The 19,326-nt window shown below is 44.3% G+C and overlaps 2 protein-coding genes across 8 annotated transcripts in view; one reads left to right on the top strand and one right to left on the bottom strand.

Moving 5' to 3' along the window:
• Positions 1 to 1,951: 1,951 nt before the first annotated feature.
• Positions 1,952 to 5,078, top strand: rpl8 (ribosomal protein L8). 2 transcript variants are annotated; one of them, XM_076747535.1, is made up of 6 exons: positions 1,952 to 1,996; positions 2,618 to 2,761; positions 2,862 to 3,003; positions 3,408 to 3,626; positions 3,802 to 3,917; positions 4,883 to 5,078. In XM_076747535.1, the coding sequence occupies exons 2-6, from the start codon at positions 2,624 to 2,626 to the stop codon at positions 5,039 to 5,041; spliced, it is 774 nt and encodes a 257-aa protein (XP_076603650.1). In that variant the 5' UTR covers positions 1,952 to 1,996; positions 2,618 to 2,623; the 3' UTR covers positions 5,042 to 5,078. The 2 variants fall into 2 exon arrangements, with proteins under 2 accessions (XP_076603650.1, XP_076603651.1); XM_076747536.1 differs by having other exon boundaries at positions 1,986 to 2,005.
• A 900-nt stretch (positions 5,079 to 5,978) lies between these two features.
• Positions 5,979 to 19,326, bottom strand: part of usp9 (ubiquitin specific peptidase 9) — a 36,086-nt gene continuing 22,738 nt past the window's right edge. For 2 of the 6 annotated variants that reach the window (XM_076746240.1, XM_076746235.1), the window contains exons 25-47: positions 19,092 to 19,229; positions 18,739 to 18,876; positions 18,217 to 18,383; positions 18,008 to 18,116; positions 17,714 to 17,860; positions 17,419 to 17,565; positions 17,090 to 17,297; positions 16,774 to 16,994; positions 16,438 to 16,625; positions 16,177 to 16,350; positions 15,920 to 16,061; positions 15,076 to 15,832; positions 13,279 to 13,402; positions 12,973 to 13,198; positions 12,637 to 12,766; positions 12,303 to 12,488; positions 11,742 to 11,962; positions 11,546 to 11,634; positions 11,294 to 11,450; positions 10,936 to 11,148; positions 10,026 to 10,055; positions 8,237 to 8,335; positions 5,979 to 8,087 (exon numbers count right to left, since the gene is read on the bottom strand). In XM_076746240.1, the coding sequence (XP_076602355.1) occupies positions 7,857 to 8,087; positions 8,237 to 8,335; positions 10,026 to 10,055; positions 10,936 to 11,148; positions 11,294 to 11,450; positions 11,546 to 11,634; positions 11,742 to 11,962; positions 12,303 to 12,488; positions 12,637 to 12,766; positions 12,973 to 13,198; positions 13,279 to 13,402; positions 15,076 to 15,832; positions 15,920 to 16,061; positions 16,177 to 16,350; positions 16,438 to 16,625; positions 16,774 to 16,994; positions 17,090 to 17,297; positions 17,419 to 17,565; positions 17,714 to 17,860; positions 18,008 to 18,116; positions 18,217 to 18,383; positions 18,739 to 18,876; positions 19,092 to 19,229 (4,242 nt within the window). In that variant the 3' untranslated portion in view covers positions 5,979 to 7,856. The remainder of the gene's footprint in view (positions 8,088 to 8,236; positions 8,336 to 10,025; positions 10,056 to 10,935; positions 11,149 to 11,293; positions 11,451 to 11,545; positions 11,635 to 11,741; positions 11,963 to 12,302; positions 12,489 to 12,636; positions 12,767 to 12,972; positions 13,199 to 13,278; positions 13,403 to 15,075; positions 15,833 to 15,919; positions 16,062 to 16,176; positions 16,351 to 16,437; positions 16,626 to 16,773; positions 16,995 to 17,089; positions 17,298 to 17,418; positions 17,566 to 17,713; positions 17,861 to 18,007; positions 18,117 to 18,216; positions 18,384 to 18,738; positions 18,877 to 19,091; positions 19,230 to 19,326) is intronic. The other 4 variants (XM_076746238.1, XM_076746241.1, XM_076746239.1 and 1 more) reach the window with 3 other exon arrangements.

Raw genomic sequence — 19,326 nt, 5'->3', positions numbered from 1 at the left:
CAGACCACAATCGAACTTGGGCCACTGGAGTAAGGACTGGACCAGATGAGCTACCAGGGTGCCCCAGTCGTGTGCAAAATATATGTAAAGCAATGCACAAGTCTGCAAAAATGCTTTGCAGCTGCATCTTACAAACAGTATACAGGAGACAAAGAGGAGACAAGTTGGGGGAAGTGGCACCATTATACAGCTGTAAGACCTCTGGAATACTTCATGATCAATGATTGGCACACAGAAGTGACTTTATCCTCACTAGCCTGGCCATCCTTCAGAGCAGCCCAAAATCCCTCTATAGTTTTTGCAGTGGTGTGGAACATATGCCCCCGATCTCACTTCCTGTCTTTTTTTTAAAGTCCTTGCATTCAAGAAAGCAATCAGTGATCTCCCAGTCATCTGTCTCTTTGTTAGAGCTCATGGTTTGTGAGCACAACATTCTTCTCAGTATGGGAAATGCCTGGTGTAGCATCACAAATGACTGAATAGTAAATAGCATCCTCTCTTTCCTTTAGAGTTCCTTTCAAACCTCTTCAGTCTTTTTTTGTGCTAAGGAAGCTACCACAGTGGATGTCACTGATAGGTCTTTGGTTTCACCCCTGACAGTGTATTCCTTGATGCCAGGTGGAGTGTTACCTCTTGGATTCTCTGCAAGAGAGCTCAGTTTTCTCAGTTTTTGTTTGTATCTGCTTATGCAACTAACCGTCAATGCCAACAACTGCCATTACAGATTGTTACAAATTCCTGCACGTCATGTGACAGTCTCTGAGTGCCTGATTCCCCTCATGGTTTGGAGGAATTTATAATACATACAATGCAAGTCTCTCTTCAGCCTTTCTCTTCCATTGGCTGCCTTAATGTACTGCAAGTAATCTGGGAATGGCCTTCCCTCTGAACCGTGTGCCATTTCTGGGTCTTAAGCTCTTGTGGCCAACTGTCCATATCAGTTATTTTTGCTGGCCACAAACCTGGAGTCATCCTCACTTTGTCTCTTTCTGTGCACCCTCTTTCATTTGCTGCATCTTCATCTGCTGCATTGGTACTGCTAGCATTTTCTTTCACCTCTTTCTCCACTTACACACTCCTCCCTGCCAAACCTCTATCACTTGAAGAGAGTCCTGGCTCTGCAGAGTGTACATATAATACTATATATTTTATAATGTAATACCATTTCTAATAACATCATAATATAAAGTTGCAGATACCATTTTGTTGACTAAAATAACTTCATGCACCATGGCAAAAAATAAACACACACACTGCAAAATATTGACCCAATTTGTCTGCAGTTGCGTATCATCACCACTAGATGTCAATAAACGACCACATTTCAGGCTGTGTTGGGGCCATGGAGACAAACCTTTACCTATTGACTTGAAGATATTATTTAACACTGGTTTAATCATTGGTTGATACAATGCTTCAGACTGTCCAGCATTGTCTTTGTTATTATCACCGAAAATAATATAATTTCCTTTCCCTTTTATTGTTAAGTCGGAAAAAAAAAAAAAAAAATCTCATGGAGCTCCTGCAGTTCTGCCAGCTGACATGTCATCAACACAATGCCGCTCACCTCTGCCATCAGTTGCAGTGGCTGGTTCATTGGTAGGGGTGTACGGGGAGGGGAGACAGGGCTGCAGAGCCCGAAGCTGCATGGGTCTGGAACCAGGAAGGTGCGGGGTCAGCTGATTTCAGTATAAACTGCTTGTTCAACGTTTGCCAGCATCGATTAAATTCTAAATTAAGCCTAACTGACGATTGAAATGTAAACATTTCATTAACTGATGTTCAGGGAGCAAAAGCTGCCTATTAGCTGAGCTAACAGGTTACTCTCTACCGCTCATGAACTACATCCATGGATGACTCTGAACAAACCACACTCATACCCTCGTACGCAGACTTACTTATCCTCCTCCACTTCCCATAATCCCCCTCGGTGATTTCTCCGGAAGAAAACCTCCGTTTTTCCCTTGCACTTCCTCTTTCCGTCAACGGAGTTTAGGTAGGACAGCTACCGTTTGATTCCCTTCCTTAAATCTGCTCTAAATCATGATTTTGTTTGTTCATCCACTGTAAACCAATACTTCTAAATGTGCAGCAGATGTATAAGAATAAGACCTACTGAGTATTTTAACGACAGACCTGTGTTATAAAGCATTTTGTTGGTTCTTTGTAGCTCATTGATGACATGGCGCTGTACCAGCGGTATGAAACGGCTAAAAGGCCGGCAGCCGCTATAGACAGGACGGATCTGGTGTTTGATATGAGCCGTGGAGAGAAGATAGAAATAATTTAGTGTGTAGACAACTGCTAAAATTGACAGCAAGTTACTCTGTGACTGTCAAAACCATAGGTTCAGGTGTATTAACATACAGTAAATTACGACAGCTAGCTGGCTAGGCTAATAGTTAGCTAACAACTTTAGAAGATTTTGTCAAGAACATGTGAGGTGATGGTCGCTACCGACTGCCTTTTAGTCTTTTTCTAACGTGGCAGTTTACGCGACTTAACGCAAGAAAGTGAATGTGTTTAAAAGTTAACTTACGGTAGCATTAGCTGGAGGCCTCAGAGTTAGCATACACATGTCAAGCTGGTAAATAACGCTCGCTGTCGTCTGTTTCAGTACACGATGGGACGTGTGATCAGGGGACAGAGAAAAGGTGCGGGCTCCGTGTTCAAAGCCCACGTCAAGCACAGGAAAGGTGCCGCTAGACTCCGTCACGTTGACTTCGCTGAACGCCATGGTTACATCAAGGGGATTGTGAAGGTAAAGGAAGAGTCTGCCGCTGAGAGCACATCAAGTTAATGCCGGTTGTTGGTGAGTGTGCATTGTGACATTGATTTCCTCTGGTGGTCTTGCCTCTCAGGACATCATCCATGACCCCGGCCGTGGTGCTCCCCTGGCCAAAGTGGCCTTCCGTGACCCATACCGCTTCAAGAAGAGGACAGAGCTCTTCATCGCTGCTGAGGGCATCCACACCGGACAGTTCATCTACTGTGGCAAGAAGGGTAAGAAGATTAATATACATTGAAGGGTTCTTCTTGCATGAAACTGATGAACAACTTACAATCAGTGTTTGACAGTAGTGTGTTGGTCCACGCGCAGCCTAGCACTAACGTAAAGCCCTCTGTAGACATGGAATCTGTAGCATGACTGGGTCATCACAGATGATAACAGTCTGTGGTGTGTCTGCCATCATTCTGTTGGTTCTGTGTGCGTTTATGCTGCCTCAGTCTTGTATGTATGGGCCTAATTTTAGATTTGTCAGTCTGTAAGAAGTGGCATCAAAACACTGCTGTTAACAAAATAGGTTGTTCTTTAAATGCACTGCTGGAATTGGGTTCGTAGTTGTTGGACTGCAGTGTATGATGTTTGAGTGTGAAGCTGAGCCTGACTGTGTGTCATCCCACAGCTCAGCTAAACATTGGCAATGTCCTGCCCGTTGGCACAATGCCTGAGGGAACCATCATCTGCTGCCTGGAGGAGAAGCCCGGCGACAGAGGCAAGCTGGCCCGCGCCTCAGGAAACTACGCCACAGTCATCTCTCACAACCCTGAGACCAGGAAGTCCAGAGTCAAGCTGCCCTCAGGCTCCAAGAAAGTCATCTCCTCTGCCAACAGAGCTGTAGTTGGTAAGGACCCTTAATGTCTGATGGAGCTCATGTTTCCTCATTGCCTCTATGACCCTCTTTGTCATCTGTAGTGCAAGGGGCTGTGTGTATATACACAGCCAGTCTGGCATTTGTGAACTGAAGAATGTGTTTGCACCAGTGCACCTTTTGACCAGCTCTGCCCGGTGTGTTTCAGGTGTGGTTGCTGGAGGTGGCCGTATTGACAAGCCCATCCTGAAGGCTGGACGTGCCTACCACAAGTACAAGGCCAAGAGGAACTGCTGGCCACGTGTCCGTGGTGTGGCTATGAACGTAAGTGACTGCGAACATACGGCAATTATGTTACCTGTGATGCAGACCGGGTAAAACCTGTTTCATGCACCCACAGTTTGTGTGCTGAGAATTAGACTGTCGAGGTCTGAGTTAGCGACAGATAACGCGTGTAATTTACTGGGTGAAGGTATGGATGCTGTTGGGATGGCTACATTGTGAATAGGTGAATTTCGATTTGTAATGCGTTGTTCTCGTTTAACAGCCTTACTTTGGAGGTCATGTTTACAGAACCCAGGGAAAGGTTTAATACAGAGGGACTTAAATAATTCACGTTCATTTCATGTTGTATATACTGAAAGAGGAGAGAGAGCTGCAGACAGCATGGTTTTTAGTTCTACAAGGTGATGATTGAGCTTTAACGTCTAGTCGTTTCTGCCTGGTTCCCCAGAAGCTCTCGAAGTATAGTAACTGGTTTCCCAACCTGTCTCAACAAGTTAGTTTTTCAGACTTTGCAATATTAAATGGAGCACTTCTGTAGATAAGAGGCGGTTCAGAGGGTGGGTCAGACTGCTGGTCCTGTAGAATGTAGTTCAGTAACTGCTTTGTCCAACAAGGTGACACTGACATGAGAAACAATATCTTCCTAATTGGATTGTGTTGGCTTAACCTCTCTGAGCATCAGCATTTAAAGAAATCCATCACATCAAATAGAGGTGCTTAGAGTAAAAATGAAAGGACACAATTATGTCTCTAAAGCTGCTACACTAAGCTAATCATTTTTTATCCTTTAACTGGTGTTGAAAGGCACTCTGCTGTATATGTGTTGAAGACATTTTCAGTATAGCTTGTTTGTGACTCTCTCGCAAAGTATTCAGCAGGTTAGATGTTGTTGTCCTTTAATGCACGTTCATGCTGACACTGAATCAGCATGTTAAAGACAGAGGGGTGACATGACAAATCTTGGTTCCTCAGACTGATGTCCTTTTTTTTTCCTCTCCACACAGCCTGTTGAGCATCCCTTCGGTGGTGGTAACCATCAGCATATTGGCAAACCCTCAACAATCAGGAGGGATGCACCTGCTGGTCGCAAGGTCGGTCTTATTGCTGCCCGACGCACAGGCAGACTGCGTGGAACAAAGACCGTGCAGGAGAAGGAGAATTAAATGTGACGCTCTTGATAATAAAATCTGTTCCAAAAGAGTTTGCTCTTTTGCTTCATTTCTTGGCGCATGCACACACACACACACACACACACACACACACACACACACACACACACACACACACACACACACACACACACACACACACACACACACACACACACACACACACACACAAGGTCAAATGTGGGACAGATGTTTACATTAGAAATTGTGGCATTAAAATGATCAGTTAGACTATGAATGCATAGATAGGCCGAAAGGAGCAGCAGCACAGGTGTAATTAAATTAATGATGGCTGAGTTCCATTTAGCTGCTTCTGTTTCAGGGACCTAATATTGTTGTTACACAGTCATGCCTTACTGGAACACTTGACACACAAGTCATTATTATTACCAGTATCTGAGCTCTTTCTACTATCTTTTCATCCCAAAATGGCAAGCCAGCAGTAAATCCTACCTTCAGTGCTCCTTATGCTACTGAAACACCCAAATTTCCCCTCTTGGCATTCAGTATACAATTAATTTTATGAAGGTTTTCATTTGTTTAAGCAATTTTAAAGATGCTAATTCAGCTTTTCATCATTTTGGAGGGTGTAGTTTGTGGTGGTATACTGGCAGCTGTCTCTATTATTTTGTCCACCCCATGTTTAATAGGGTAGGCTAAGTCATAGTTCAATAACCCAGTGTAGATTACATGGAAACTGAAGTCAATGGAGTCCCTTAAAGAGGGATCAAGAGTCATGTGACCACTGAAAGTTAAATTACCCTCATGGAGTCTACTCACTGTCTTCACTGATGCAGAGTCAACCAAACTAATCACGTCACCAGCTGGTATCAAACAGCACAGCACTGAAGAGTTCATATAGCTGGATTGTGTCTGGATGAACGTCAGCGATGCTCGCTGATGATGTCCACGACTAAAAATGAGACACAGGCAAGATTCCATGTTCTTTATTTGCTAAGGGCGCAATGCTTTTTTTTTTTGTTATATTTCTGTGCACAAAAAACCTCACAAAGTGAAAGTCCACATCGCGACTGTAGCTCCAGAATTCAACGTCACACCATGGCCAAAACAAAAGTCGGCAAAAAACAGGGCGCAGAACTCTGTACAGTCAATATCTTCTTTAAAAATAACACAAGGACAAAAATGTTCCTCTTAAATCAAATTCTATTTTTAGTGAAATACAACAAAATAAATTCTATAAAATAAGAGCAAAATATTTAAATATAATACGATGGGCAGAATATTTTCATTTGCAGGAGTATTTGGTATGTTTTAGACAAAAAAAAAAAAAAATCAAAAAAATACATGCATTCAAGTTACCAATTAAATACAGTATTTACTGATGTTTACCTTTTACTCCTACAGAATTACAAGTTAGCTCAAGTTGCAACATGACTTACCAGCCGCTATTCTTACGGTACAACCCTGCTGTGGAACCTGTTCTACACGGAGCGAAGAGGCGAGGGTCTCACTGCCGTCCGGGACCGCTGCATCCCGAACGGCGGCGAGGCGCCAAACCTGACCGGCCCCGTGGCAGAGAGGAAGCCGATGGGCACAAGTCTGTCTACAACTAGGCTCTATTGAAGAGACAGAAGCAAACCACACAGTCTATTATACACCAGATAGCCCAGTGCAGCAATTCTGTTGCATATGTGTGTTCATTTTTCAGAATTCCTAAAGATGAAAGCTAAGCCGTCTATCCCACCGAAACTGACTGCCAAATGTGAAGTTGGAGGATTATAATGTGCAATTGAAAAGCCACTTATTCATACATTGGTTCAAAATATCGCCCTCATTGTAGATAGGGTAGATGAGTAGAAAAAAGAAGAACAACAAAAAAACCTAAGGGTAAGAAAACCCCTCTGGAGATGTGGATTAAGAACAGCTTTAGGTTGTTATGATCACAAGTCTTCCCTTGGGCTACACTATTCTGGTGAGAAGCCATGCTAAATGTTACAGCATATTAACTAGAGCTTCAAAAAGGATTGAATTAATAACCAGAACAAACAAACCAAAAAAAAAAAGAAAGAAAGAAAGAAAAGAAAAAAAGAAGGCAATGAGTTTCAGAACAATGTTGCATCACTGCTTTTTCACGTCAACCGAACACCGTAAAAGTCCACCCAACCATTCCACAACTCACACTAAAACCAACCACAGCTCGTGAGTTGATTTGGCATCGGTCATAAGGTTGCCAAGGAGCTTAAGAATAATAATATAATTATGATAATAACAATGCGTCCTTCTACAGTTGAATGACCAGTAACCGTCCGATGGTAGAACAAACTTTACTGCTGAGCATGGGTGATAAAACAAAGAGGAGTTGTTGTCTTCTTACAGTTTTTTTTTTTTTTTTTTTTTTTTTTTTTGGGCATTTTTCTTATTTATAATATCCATTTTGTTTTCCATAATATCTGCAACATCTCCCAACAGCAAACCACACAGAGTTATGCTACTGGGGGATCTGAACAGTCAAAAACATTAACATACTATGTACACCATTTCGTCTCGGAGACAAGCGCATCAGCATCGTCGGCTCTGGGTAAATTTCTTTTCTTTATTAGAACTCTTGTCCGCTCCCTCGCCTCTGCAGCCGCCAGCAGGCCCCTGTCACACGGTCAGGCAGCCCCAGGCCAGGGAAGAGCACCTCCCGCTGGCCGATGGCGGGGGAGGCCTGGCTCTGCCCTGCCCTGGGGCCAGAGAGAGAGAGAAAGAGAGAGAGGGGCCCGGCGAGGAGCCCTGTTGACCGAAGGATGAGAGGAAGGAGAGCGGGACGATGGAGGCTCGAGGCACAGCAGAGGGCGAGGGGATGTTACTCCTTAGGCGGGGCAGGCGCCGGGGTCGAGGTGGGGGCGGGGGCGACCTCCTCGGTGCTCTCCCAGTTCTCTTGTGCTCGCGGGCCTGGACCAGGAGTGGGACCAGGGGCAGGGGCGGGGGTCTGGGCGGGGCCTGGAGTCGGGGCAGAGGCAGGACCAGGACGCTGGGGGTTGTTCATGTGCTGAGCGGCGGGCCCGGTGTACGGCTGCCCGTGGGGGTGGTTGTTCTGTTGAGGAGGAGAAAGTGGACAAAAATCAGTGGGCGGGAACTACATCACTACACTGGGTGATATGTTCCTTCATTATCATCAAACATGGCTGCTCATCCTTGACTCCTCCTTCTAATCCTTTTTACGGGGCTGGACGTAGACACTACCTGCTGAAACTGGGTGGTTCCAGGAGAATGTGGGTACAGAGAGGTGTCCTCAGGTGGGGAGGAGTCTTGATCATCAGGTGCTTCCTGTTCATCTGGCTCCTGGCAGACATTGAGATAAACGTTACCACAAATTAGCTTCAACTTTCAAAGTAAATTAGAGTAAACACAGAAATAAACACAGAGCAGAAATTGCTAGTTTATTTGAACAAAACAGTGGCTGCAATGTTAAGCTTCTGCATGTCAGTGTGACATAATGAGTAGTGTTGTGTGGGAAAGTCAAATTTCCTTCTGTTATCAAGTAAAATGAGGTTTATATGAGATTTGATAATGTGTGTGGGTGGACTCTACACCTCAAAGCATCCTCTCAGCACCAGAGCTGCTGCTGATTCTCAGAAAAAGAGCGAACAGAAAGTGCTCATGACCCCTCACTCTACTGTGGAGGTTAATGTCAGTGTGAAATATGACAGTAAGAAATAACTCCAGCAATCTGTGTGACAAGGTAAATTACAGTTATGTGCAAGTGTGTAAATGAACATAATTCAAACATGTAGCCACAAGTAGAAAAACAACAGAGCCTGTCGGGCTAGTAACACAAAGGTCTAGCACGTTAAACTCATGCACTAATAAAATGCCATCACAACAATCAACCTCGTCTACTCTGTCTTTTTCAGTACAGCTATTAGCCTTTATCTCTCTACAGATGGGATATCAAAACTGTGCCACTCTCTACAGGCTACTGGATTTTAAACTACATCTGATTTGATGCCAATAAAAAGTGACTGACAACGTCGACCAGAGAATGAACTGTCCCAATTATTGAAAGGAGTGGTTCTCCCAACTACCAAGCAAGTAAATTCAGCCTTTTCAAAGTTAGCAGGTAACTACCACAATGCCTAGAAATACTGATGGTCTGTAATAGCATGATGGGATACAAAATGCTGCTAAATGCACAGTACAGTCCTGGTGTCACAGTTTAAATACTGTAACTGCTCCTGAACACAGAGACTAAGAGCTTTCAATCAGATGCAGGTAGCTGTCGGCATCACAGTTTAGGTTGGGCAGGAAGCAAAAACTGGCAAAAGAGCTCTAGGTTGAGATGGAGGACTGGCTACGTCAGTGATGTTGCTTTGGCGAATCACTGGGACTGGCAACAGGACAGCAAGAGAACAAAGATCTGTTCACTGTGTGCAGCTGTAGAACAGGATTTCTCTTGCTGGTTACACTGTGTAGCATCTCACAGGCAGCCTGTCTACCTCTCCTCTCACTCTACCTTTGAACAACAGGGTGGCAATTTTTCACTTTGTCATTTATCTATGGGCATTATCTGTCTCGCTAACACAGCATCGACGTACAGAATTCTGTGCTGAGTGTAAGAGATAGAAAAACAATAATACACATGTCAAAGGGTTATATACTGGAAATCAAAGTGCTGACAACTCACAGTGCTAATTAACTGACTGTCTATAAATCATTCTGGCAGTTTGTATGAACACAGCCTTACTTTAAACTCCTGTGCTGAACTATTATTTAACATTTTGTATCACATAAATACAAATCAGGAGTCCCAAAACAAAACTGATGTAGTGGGAAAAACTATGGGGACTCAACATGTCAATGTTTCTATCCTCTGTCATGGACTATTCAAGCTACAGGAAACTCAAAGATTCTACCTAAACAAGTGTTAACTGTGTTGCAGGCCTATGCATTGACAACTGTTCATTGTTTCTCTGCTGATATTTAAATTTTGTTCCATTTCCTTCCTTTATGTTGTGGTGCCTGGAATACTGACCTTCCCTGGGATTCCCTGAGTACACTTGAGCTGTGTATGGAATATTACAGGAGAAGTGTGTCATTTTACTGGATTTTTCAACATAAAAATACAAGTAACTTATTTTAAGTGAGGACAAAAATGATATTTGTATGCATTGTGAACTGCAGCCATGAATTCATACAATTCAGCATAGTAAAACATGTCACAGTGGTAGCTCAGAGAGGGCATTTACATTCAATGGCATGTTGGAAACACTAAATGGGTCCAATGAGTTAACCAGTTAACCATTACATCTACTAAATGTCAGATTTTTTAAATTCAGAGCGACATCAGATAGAGAAAACCTTGAATCGATCAATATAATCGTTGGTATTAAATATTCTGGTCATTCTTGTACTCAATGGATCCCTTCGGTGCTGTTCCATATATACACCCAGTTAAAAGCTGGTTGTGTTATGCCATTCAGTGGGATGTTGTGTTGAAGTGATCAGGGTGTTCTGGCTGCTCTGGCTCAGTCATACAGTATTTCTGTGGGGTTTTTCTGTTACCTTCACCACTGTACACCCCTGTTATAATATGCTTCCACAGCTACCTCCACTATGTTTTACTGTAATGTTTTGAGGTCATTTTCAATATTCGTGTGACCTTCTTTAGTATTGTATTTTTAGTCTCATAAAGACCCCCTCCCACACTGGTGACAGGACTGCAGTGGTTTTGAACAGCTGTTCTAAACTTCAGACGCTTCTTCTTTACTCTGCATCACACATAAGTCCAAGTGCAGTGTCCTACAACTTTCGATACTATTATGGTTTGGCTCCCTAAGATTGGAAGATAATGTTAATGTGACATTAGGCAAGTGTGTGAGTGTAAGTGTGTGTAAGTGTGTGTGCGTGTGTGTGCGTGAACGGTAGAGTGTCAATGTCATTACCTCCTCAGGACAAAGTTCACAGGCTTTGGCCAGAGTCATACGTGCACTGTGTGACCGCTCCAGGAAATATCCGTTGGATGTCTCGTTGCTCTGAACTGGAGGGGACCAGTTGTTGTAGGTGTACTGGGGGTTCCCTGTGTATGGCCTCCTCTCCAGCTCGTCCCCTAACCACTCCACTGCCCACGTCCACTTTCGCTTCAGGTCACCGTTACTCTGTATGCACAAGGAGAACATGCTGATGAGCATGCTGTATGTGTACCCATGAACACAGTAGGCACAGTTCCCTTTTCTTAATGCGTAATTAACTTAAAATAAGTTGGTCTGACAATAGGAGAACAGAACAGAGAGATAAATGTACCTGTAGGATCTGGTAAGCCACAGAGCAGTTGCTAAAGAGAGCCACCATGCACTTAATGCACTGGTAGGCCCGTTTCTGGTAGTGGTTCTTGGAGCGCTGGATGGTGTCAAAAAGCCCATCTCGGTCGTCGGGAATGCCCTTGAGCACATTGTGGATCCTACATGATCAAACAGTGAAAGGAGAAATTCAAACTATGATCACATTCAAAACAATGCAGCACTCATAATTTACACACAAAGCAATCGGTCTGACCTGTGTGTCTGCCAGGAGTCCTCAATGAGCAGGATTTGTAGCAGCAAGTCCAGGTAAGGCCTCAGCTCATAGGTGTAGGAGTACGCAACCTGCACACAGCACATAAATAACCTGAACATGGGGTCTAGAGGACACAAATGTTCCACCTACAGAATTATGGATGTCGCGTTTGTCTCAAGAAGCACGAGGGATTTACCTGCCAGAGCAGCTCACTGAGCACAGTGGAGGAGAACTGAGGGTTCTCCCAGCAGCTGAAGCGAAGCAGCTTCACGGTCTCCTCAGAGTTGCTGCAGTCCTCGATGATCTTCTTCACGTAGCTGGTCCTCACAAACAGGATCTCTGCCACCAGCTGCTGCACAGGCATCACTGGGGCTGTCAGGTTGGTGTCACCATACGGGTTAGGGAGAGGAGGGTTACCTGGAGAGGGTAGAGGAGGAGAAATTTAGAGAACTCGAATTTGAAATGTAGGTTGTCACTTGAGACTGTTTCACAGAGTTCCAGCTTCTTTTGATTCAGGGTTGTACATGTCTTTTATTCTTGATCTCTGAAAGCCCTCAGCTCCAAGCTCTGCCTACACAACACAGAGGCTCAGAGTGGCTGCATTGTCAGTCACTAGATCCTGAGCAAGGATGAAAATCCTCATCGGGCTCCAACTCTCCGCACCCCGAACCATCCCAGGCTATTTTGTGATTAATTACTGGCTCGCTTGAGCTCAGTTCATGTCATGTTGTCTGTGGCTGAAGAGTAAAGCACTCACCATTGATGGAGGACTGCATGCGTGAGGAGACATCACAGCAACGAACCAGCTGGGAGACCACAGTGTAGAGCTTGCCCAGCTCAGCGTACTGGTACTTAATGGGAGGGCCGGGACCCTCATCCAGAGCGACCAACATGAAAGTGGCAGGGACATTCAGCTTCAATAGCTGTGTCTTTTCAGCCAAGCCTGTGTGTGGTAGGAGTAGTGAAGGGGGAAACAGCAGAATTTTCAGTCCCTATCTAATTATCACTCATATTTTGCATAAACCTTGCTTGTACAATTCACTAAGGAGCAGATGTACATGACAGCAGTGTGACGGCTGCGTGATGCTTACCCAGATTGGCATACATAACAAAGAGGTTGAAGTACTGCTGCAGGTGACGGCCGTGTTCAGAGACCTCTCTTCTGAGCAAGTTGAGTACAGCTCTCAACAGGTGGTCACTTAGACTGAGGTTATCACAGCCCTGATACACACACAAGGAAACAGACAAACCACCACAGGGTTACATCAGTCAACAGCATGAGACACGAACCCCGTCAGCGATAACGCGACACAAGCTGCTTAAAGTATCTTCCAGGAAATATGTGATTCAAACAGCTTCAAGTGTATTCCAGAAAGTCCTTATAAAAGCACACTTTCCACAGAGGTCAGCTAGACTCCAGCACCAACCTGAGCGGAGGGTCCAGGCGAGGCGGTGGGGGAGGGGCAGGGGCCGTCTTGCAGGGAGAAGTGAGCGATGAAGACGATGAGCTTGGCAAAGGCCCCACGGACCTCAGCGCTCGGGCACTCAAGCAGGTATTCCGAGAACCGGTTGGGGTACGCAAACAGAACGTTGTGTGCAAACCAATAGCGTACATTCTTACTGTGTCTCAGCAGGATGCAGAGGGCATCGTACCTGGAGGGAAGGACAAGGAGAATATTTAGAGAGAAGGATAAGAAAGAGAGGAAACCTCAAAACAGACAGATGGAGCTTACCAGTCACTGGCAGGACCCCGTACTACTTTCTTGGTGTGAAAACCTGTGCTGAAGAGAAACCTGGCAGCCAGCTGAGCACTTATCATAGCAATCTCCTCTGCCTCTGGCAGAAGATGGTCTTGTCCTGATAAAAAGAGAGCAGTGATTAATAAAACACAGGTGAAATCTTCCTGGTAATTTGCTTAGATTGTTGCCAGCTTATGTTATGGTACTGGAGAAAACTCTAAAGCTACACCCAGAGACCAAAGTATACAGCTACATTTCCTCATTGTTGGATGAAACTGCTGAACTACGACCAAACACGCATTCTGTCACTTATAAGCAATGATTTGACATCAATAATAATGACAGAGAAATACACAAAGCAAATTCCTTAAACGCGGATATGTACAGTGTACACCACAACATACATTAACGTACATTGTAATCTGCTAGCAGTAGGGGAAGTGACACACTTTCCTTTGTTTTGCTTGTGTCATCCACAACACTGAAGTTGAAATTAAACGTTCAATGTCACTAATTTGTCTTACACCATTTATACAATTACTCATCTTCAAATTGAAGCTGACAGCCAGCTCTTTAACCTCACAGTAATTATTTCATTCCAAGTCCAACGTGCTGTAATACAGACTCAACACAAATAAGCATCTCTTCCTACCAACAGAAACTACTTTATATACATCACATTAGAAATAGCGATGCTAAAGATACTGAGCACCAGAAATGGCATCTCATCCTAGTTCAACCCATAAACATTAAATATATGTGGATGGTAACAGGGCAAGTGGAAAGCAGTGAGCTGAGAAAGAGAAGCAGCAGTGTTTAGGCTCAGAGCAAGCTAGAAAAAAGGGTCAAGTTTGTCGGGCCAATCAATATGTCAAATCAAACATCCAAATGTCAATGGGTCAGTGGGTGGACTGTCTTCAAATCTTGCACACAAAAAGTTTGTTTTTAAAAATCATTGCAAAGTAGCAAACAAAACCTACTATCCATTCATATACTTCATGTTCTTCAAGATCTGAATCATTCTGTCCCAGTCAAGTGCTTCTGTACAGACTGCCCTCAAATATTTATTTTCCTGTGGAACATTATGGGTCTCTGGCTCCATTAATAATGCATTACAGAGGCAGTGCATTTCTCGGTAGCCCACGCTAAACACTACTGACCACTAGTTCTTTCCAGAGGGATGCTGTATATTAGTATCACTATGAAATATAATTATTTAGATAAGCAAGCCAGAGATTATAATACAATGATCATGCCAGCTGCTGTTTCTTTAAGAGGCTTTGAAATGCACAGCAGATACATGACAAGGACTTCAAAACTGCTCAAAAGACAGAAGGAGCCCTCCGTTATTGGAATTGCAGCATCATGACTGGAGGAATGACGTAATACTGAGCAGCTGTAACATATCACATGCCTCACATTGTGTCACTCCCAATCCTGTACACACAGGAGCTGAACTGTACATTTGTAGCGTCAGCCATTCCTTATCAGGTATTTTGTCGATCTCTGATGTGTTTACCCATGTTGTGGAACAAAAACACAACACAACAGTCATTTACCAAAGCAGAATCTGCTGCAACAGCCAGCTTTTGTGTAGGTCTTTGTTGCAGTTTATGTTTCCAGAGTTTATACAGTGCTTCTAAAACAACCCACCCGTGGTTTGAGTTGAGCTTAAGTGGCTACCTGCTCTGAGTTTTTTTCTATCTTTTAATATACAATAATGCACAAGGTTCACTGAATTACTTTTACATTTAAAAAAATCTTTGCAGCACACATAAAAATGATGCGTACCTGGAGGAGGGTTTAAATAGACACTGTTACAGGTCAGAAGTTTCTTAATGAACTGGAAATATTCCAGGCTGTATTGCATTCGGTTGTGCATGAATTGGACGTTCTGCTTGCGGACGCTGCACTCGATGACACCAGGCATCTTGACCTGATGCGGCTTGGTGGAGGAGATGGTCAACTCCGAGATGTATTTGACAAGCTCGCTGTCCTTGTCCAGTGAGTCCATACGCTCATAGAATAGGATGTAGGCGTTCCACCAGCGCTTCTGCCTCCGGTACGACATCCTTTTCATCATATGATCGAACACCTCGCCCATGTACTCTCCTCCAAAGCACTGGTTCTTCATCTCCTCCTCATCGTCCATCTTGCACTCAGTCACATCACCATCATCGAACTTATACCAGCGATTCTTCTCGCCGTCACCCCCGTTCCTCTGGATTATGTAGGAATAGTAGTGTCCGCCGCTGGCCTGGCCTGAGTGGACCAGCACTCCCACCAGACGATACTTCGAGCTGCCTGGAGGTGTGGGTTCAGAGGGCTCGTTCTGTTGGATCACCTGGTTCTCCGGGTTGACGTCATCGCCCTCCAGCTTTGCCACACCAGCTACAGTGTATGGCTCCATGTCCAGCTCCCTGGGGAACTCAAAGTAGTCATTAAACTTGATGGCACACTCCCTCTCCCAATCATAGTCAAAGCGTTTCAGCTGGATGGCCAGGACAGGTGGCAGCTTCTTAATCAGCAGGCGCTTCACTGTGTCCACCTGACAAGAGGAGCAAACATTACAGGTTACCTCTTTACAATCACAGTCCAACACTGGCTGTTGACCAGACGGGTGCTCCATTCTCACCTTCTTATTACACTTCTCACAGTGGTAGGCATTGGCCCCCTCAAGCAGATCTCCTTTAACATACTGCTCCATGGAGTCCAACAGGTTCTGGTGATTTCTGATGTCTACATTGAGTGTTGTGAACGACTCTTCACACTCATACCTGATGACACAACAAGTGATTAGGTAACAAGAACCCAAGGTGGTCTCAAGTTTGTATTTCTGAAATTACTGAAATATTTCCCGCAACAAAGCATGAGGAAGAGGACAGTACTCACCTGTGGGGGCATCCCTGACAGATCTTCTGGTCAGCAAAGGACCCTCCCAGTACCTTGCTGAGCATGGCAGGGTGGCCCAGGGCTTTTAGAGCTTCATCCAGACTGTCCACCAAAGAGTTGAAAAACTCCAGAGCATCATGCTGCTCCCGCAAGTTCACTGGCTCACCCCATAACCTACAACAGAGAAAAGTAGACATCAGCAAATACAGAACAGGCAAAATGCAGATCCAGTCAAAAATGACTGTTATGTCTTTGAAATACCTGAATTGTTTCCAGAATCCTCTTGGAACATAGTACTGCAGTCTGGATGCAGCCAGGTGTCCAAAAATGACTTGCAGATGACGGAGTACCCCAATGTTGTACTCTTTCCTGTCCTCGGACTTACTGGAAGGTTTGTCATCAAACTGATGATGGTAGCTGAACACCTCATCACGAGGGTCCACGTTACTCTGTGGTGACAGAATGTACCGATGAGACATAACATGTCTCCACATGCACAACTGGTCTTTACTTTTTACTTCATCCAGGAATCAAGACTAAAGAGTAATGGGCACATTTTGATCAGATGATTTGTATTCCAACAAATTCTCACTGTACCTCGTTCTCCTGCTTCTCATCCCCTGACATGTCATCATCCACATCAGTGCCTGTGCCCTCAATGGCTAGGATGCCATTGCGGATTGGAGGGATCATGTACAGCTGCTGAATGACAGAGTTCATATAACAGGTGGCCCCGGCGTTCTTCAAACCTACAAAGCCTTTGTTGGGCCGTGGCCCCACTGGAGGCAAGTACTCCCACTCTGTCAGTGTCTCACAACCTGGAAAATGAAGTAAGGCACAACACATGCATGATGTAATTTCATAACAATAAGTGAAATGCATTGGTGAAATCTCCACGCTGGTGTCTTCCTACCTAAGTAGTACATATCAGTCAGGGTGTCCACTATTTGCTTGAGGTTGCGGACACAGCCCACAGCCAGTGCTACCAGGAGCTCAAAGCCGGCGTTGATGGAAGCAGGGGTGCTGCAAACTGGAATGGCTTGCTCTGTGGGGAACTCCCCACTCTTCATGTACTGCAAGTACACATTAGATGCTGGGAAGATGAAGTCATCAATCAGCTCCTAATCAAGAAAAAAGAGAAATGGTCTTTTAGTAATGTTTTTGGAAAGGAGACAGAATGACAGTGTGGGTGGTTTTCTTCTCTTTTTATTAACTGTTTCAGGTATGGTCTGTTTCTTGTACCTTAATGAGGTTCGCTCCTCCTTTCTCACAGCCGATATAATATTTCTTTTCTGGTGTCTGGAAGGCTAAAAGCTCTTTGGTGACTCCGAGGTGGCCCTCCAGGATGGTCTCCTCCACACCAGTCTCCCCTGTCCTCTTAACCTCATCCTAGTAAAAACAAACATTTTGTGTGCCATCAGCTCAGGCCCACACTCAATTATGAGGGACAAACAATAAAACTCAAACTGGCTTTTTTAGGGGGCATAACACATAATAATTGGATATACAAAAATAAAAGGGCATGAACATGTTTTACCCTTATCCGTTTCAGCCAGTCGATCTCATTGTTGAGGAGCACCTCAGCATTTGGCAGGTTGATGTTGCTGTTATAGGCATAGTTCAGCAGATGTCTAAGTAAAGTGAAGTAGTCTCCAGCATGTTTGGCTCGCTCCTTGGCTGTACTCTAAACATGGACAATATAAAATTAGGGTCTCATAAGCAGTTAACTGTTAACATGTCTGTAACTGTTTTGGTGCTTTATAACGTATACAATAAAAAGGATGAAAGATAAGTGTTAGTCTCTAAGAACACGGGGCATATAGCCACTCACCCCCAGCACAGTGAAGAGGAGGGTGATAAAGAAGAGGAGAGGGCGATGGCCCATACAGCACCTAGTTGCCATGAGGAAAAACTGCTCCTGGGCCATTTGACGCACAGATCTGTTAAATACAAATGACAAACATCACCCACGTGAAATTCCGTCAGAACTATAAAAGGCCAGAAATGGCAATTGGTTGGCACACATCCTGGTGTACTTACTTGCTGTGACAGTGTAGCAGCAAGTCTATGATAAAGGTCTGCCAAGCCTTTTCTTTACTGAGCGTGTCCAGAGCCGTGGGCATGAGGGCAAAACAAAGTGTCATCACTTCCAGGGCCTCGCAACACACCTGCTCATCTTCCCCATCTGGCTCCTTAGCTGCATTTGTCTATCAAGAAAACAAAAGATGCAGACAAAGATGTAAAAATACATATAGCATTGCATTGCACTGCTAATCCCTTGAAAGTCCATTAGGCCTAACAAGCTCTTTGTCATTTGGTTGCACCTTACTTAAAGCTTGAGACCCTTGGGGACTGAGTTTTTACTGCCCCGCCCGCCCTCCCCTCCAACAGTCTGCATCTATTATAGAGTGAAGTGCAGCACAGACTTCCGTAATGGAATAAAGTCTGTGCTGTCACTCTAATGGAGTTCCTGCTTTCTATTCAATTTATTAGATTTGTGTTGTTTTCTAAAATAATTGGACAAGATTCAACAAGACTTTAAACAATTCAAAGGCAGCTTACCTTTTCATATATCTTGCTGATTTCTTCGTTTGAACTGAAGACGAGCTGCACTGTACCACAGCCTGATGCCCACACTATTTTCTGGACCGCTCGGATCACACAGATGTCTGGGATGTACTTTGATGCCTGGAAGAAATTCTGGTGAAAAAAATGGTCCCATATATCCATTAACACAGACAGGATGACTCAACAAAAACAGATCTACTCAACTAGAACATATATTTCTTACAGTTCTCATCTTTATGTACGACCAACACTACATTAAGTATTGAAAACTATTTAGATATTTATCCTTAAATTACTAGATCAGTGCCCACAAAAACTATCCATTAAATTACCATTAAATTACTTACATTTTCTGTTACTTCATCAGAAATCTGCTGGGCCAGGCGGATGGCTACGTTGCGCAGCATGCATTCTGAGGCAGGGTTAGGGATGTTTTGCAGGGCGCTCTGGAGGACCAGGGCCTGGTCATGAGTGGCCTGATTAATCTATAGAAAAGGCAGAGCAGGTGATGAGAAAGATGAAGCCATGTCAGATTTGGCAGTCAACCATCGAGGAAGCAGTCACACAGGTATGTTTCTGTGT

Source organism: Chaetodon auriga, chromosome 13 (genome assembly GCF_051107435.1).
Source record: "Chaetodon auriga isolate fChaAug3 chromosome 13, fChaAug3.hap1, whole genome shotgun sequence".
Lineage (NCBI taxonomy): Eukaryota > Metazoa > Chordata > Actinopteri > Chaetodontiformes > Chaetodontidae > Chaetodon > Chaetodon auriga.
This window is presented reverse-complemented; position numbering and strand designations above follow the sequence as displayed.

Bases quoted from the DNA above. Each gene is read 5' to 3' on its own strand.
- rpl8 (XM_076747535.1), top strand. From the start codon at position 2,624: ATGGGACGTGTGATCAGGGGACAGAGAAAAGGTGCGGGCTCCGTGTTC. The intron at 2,762-2,861 runs GTAAAGGAAGAG...CTTGCCTCTCAG, and splicing joins ACATCAAGGGGATTGTGAAG to GACATCATCCATGACCCCGG. The intron at 3,918-4,882 runs GTAAGTGACTGC...CTCTCCACACAG, and splicing joins TCCGTGGTGTGGCTATGAAC to CCTGTTGAGCATCCCTTCGG.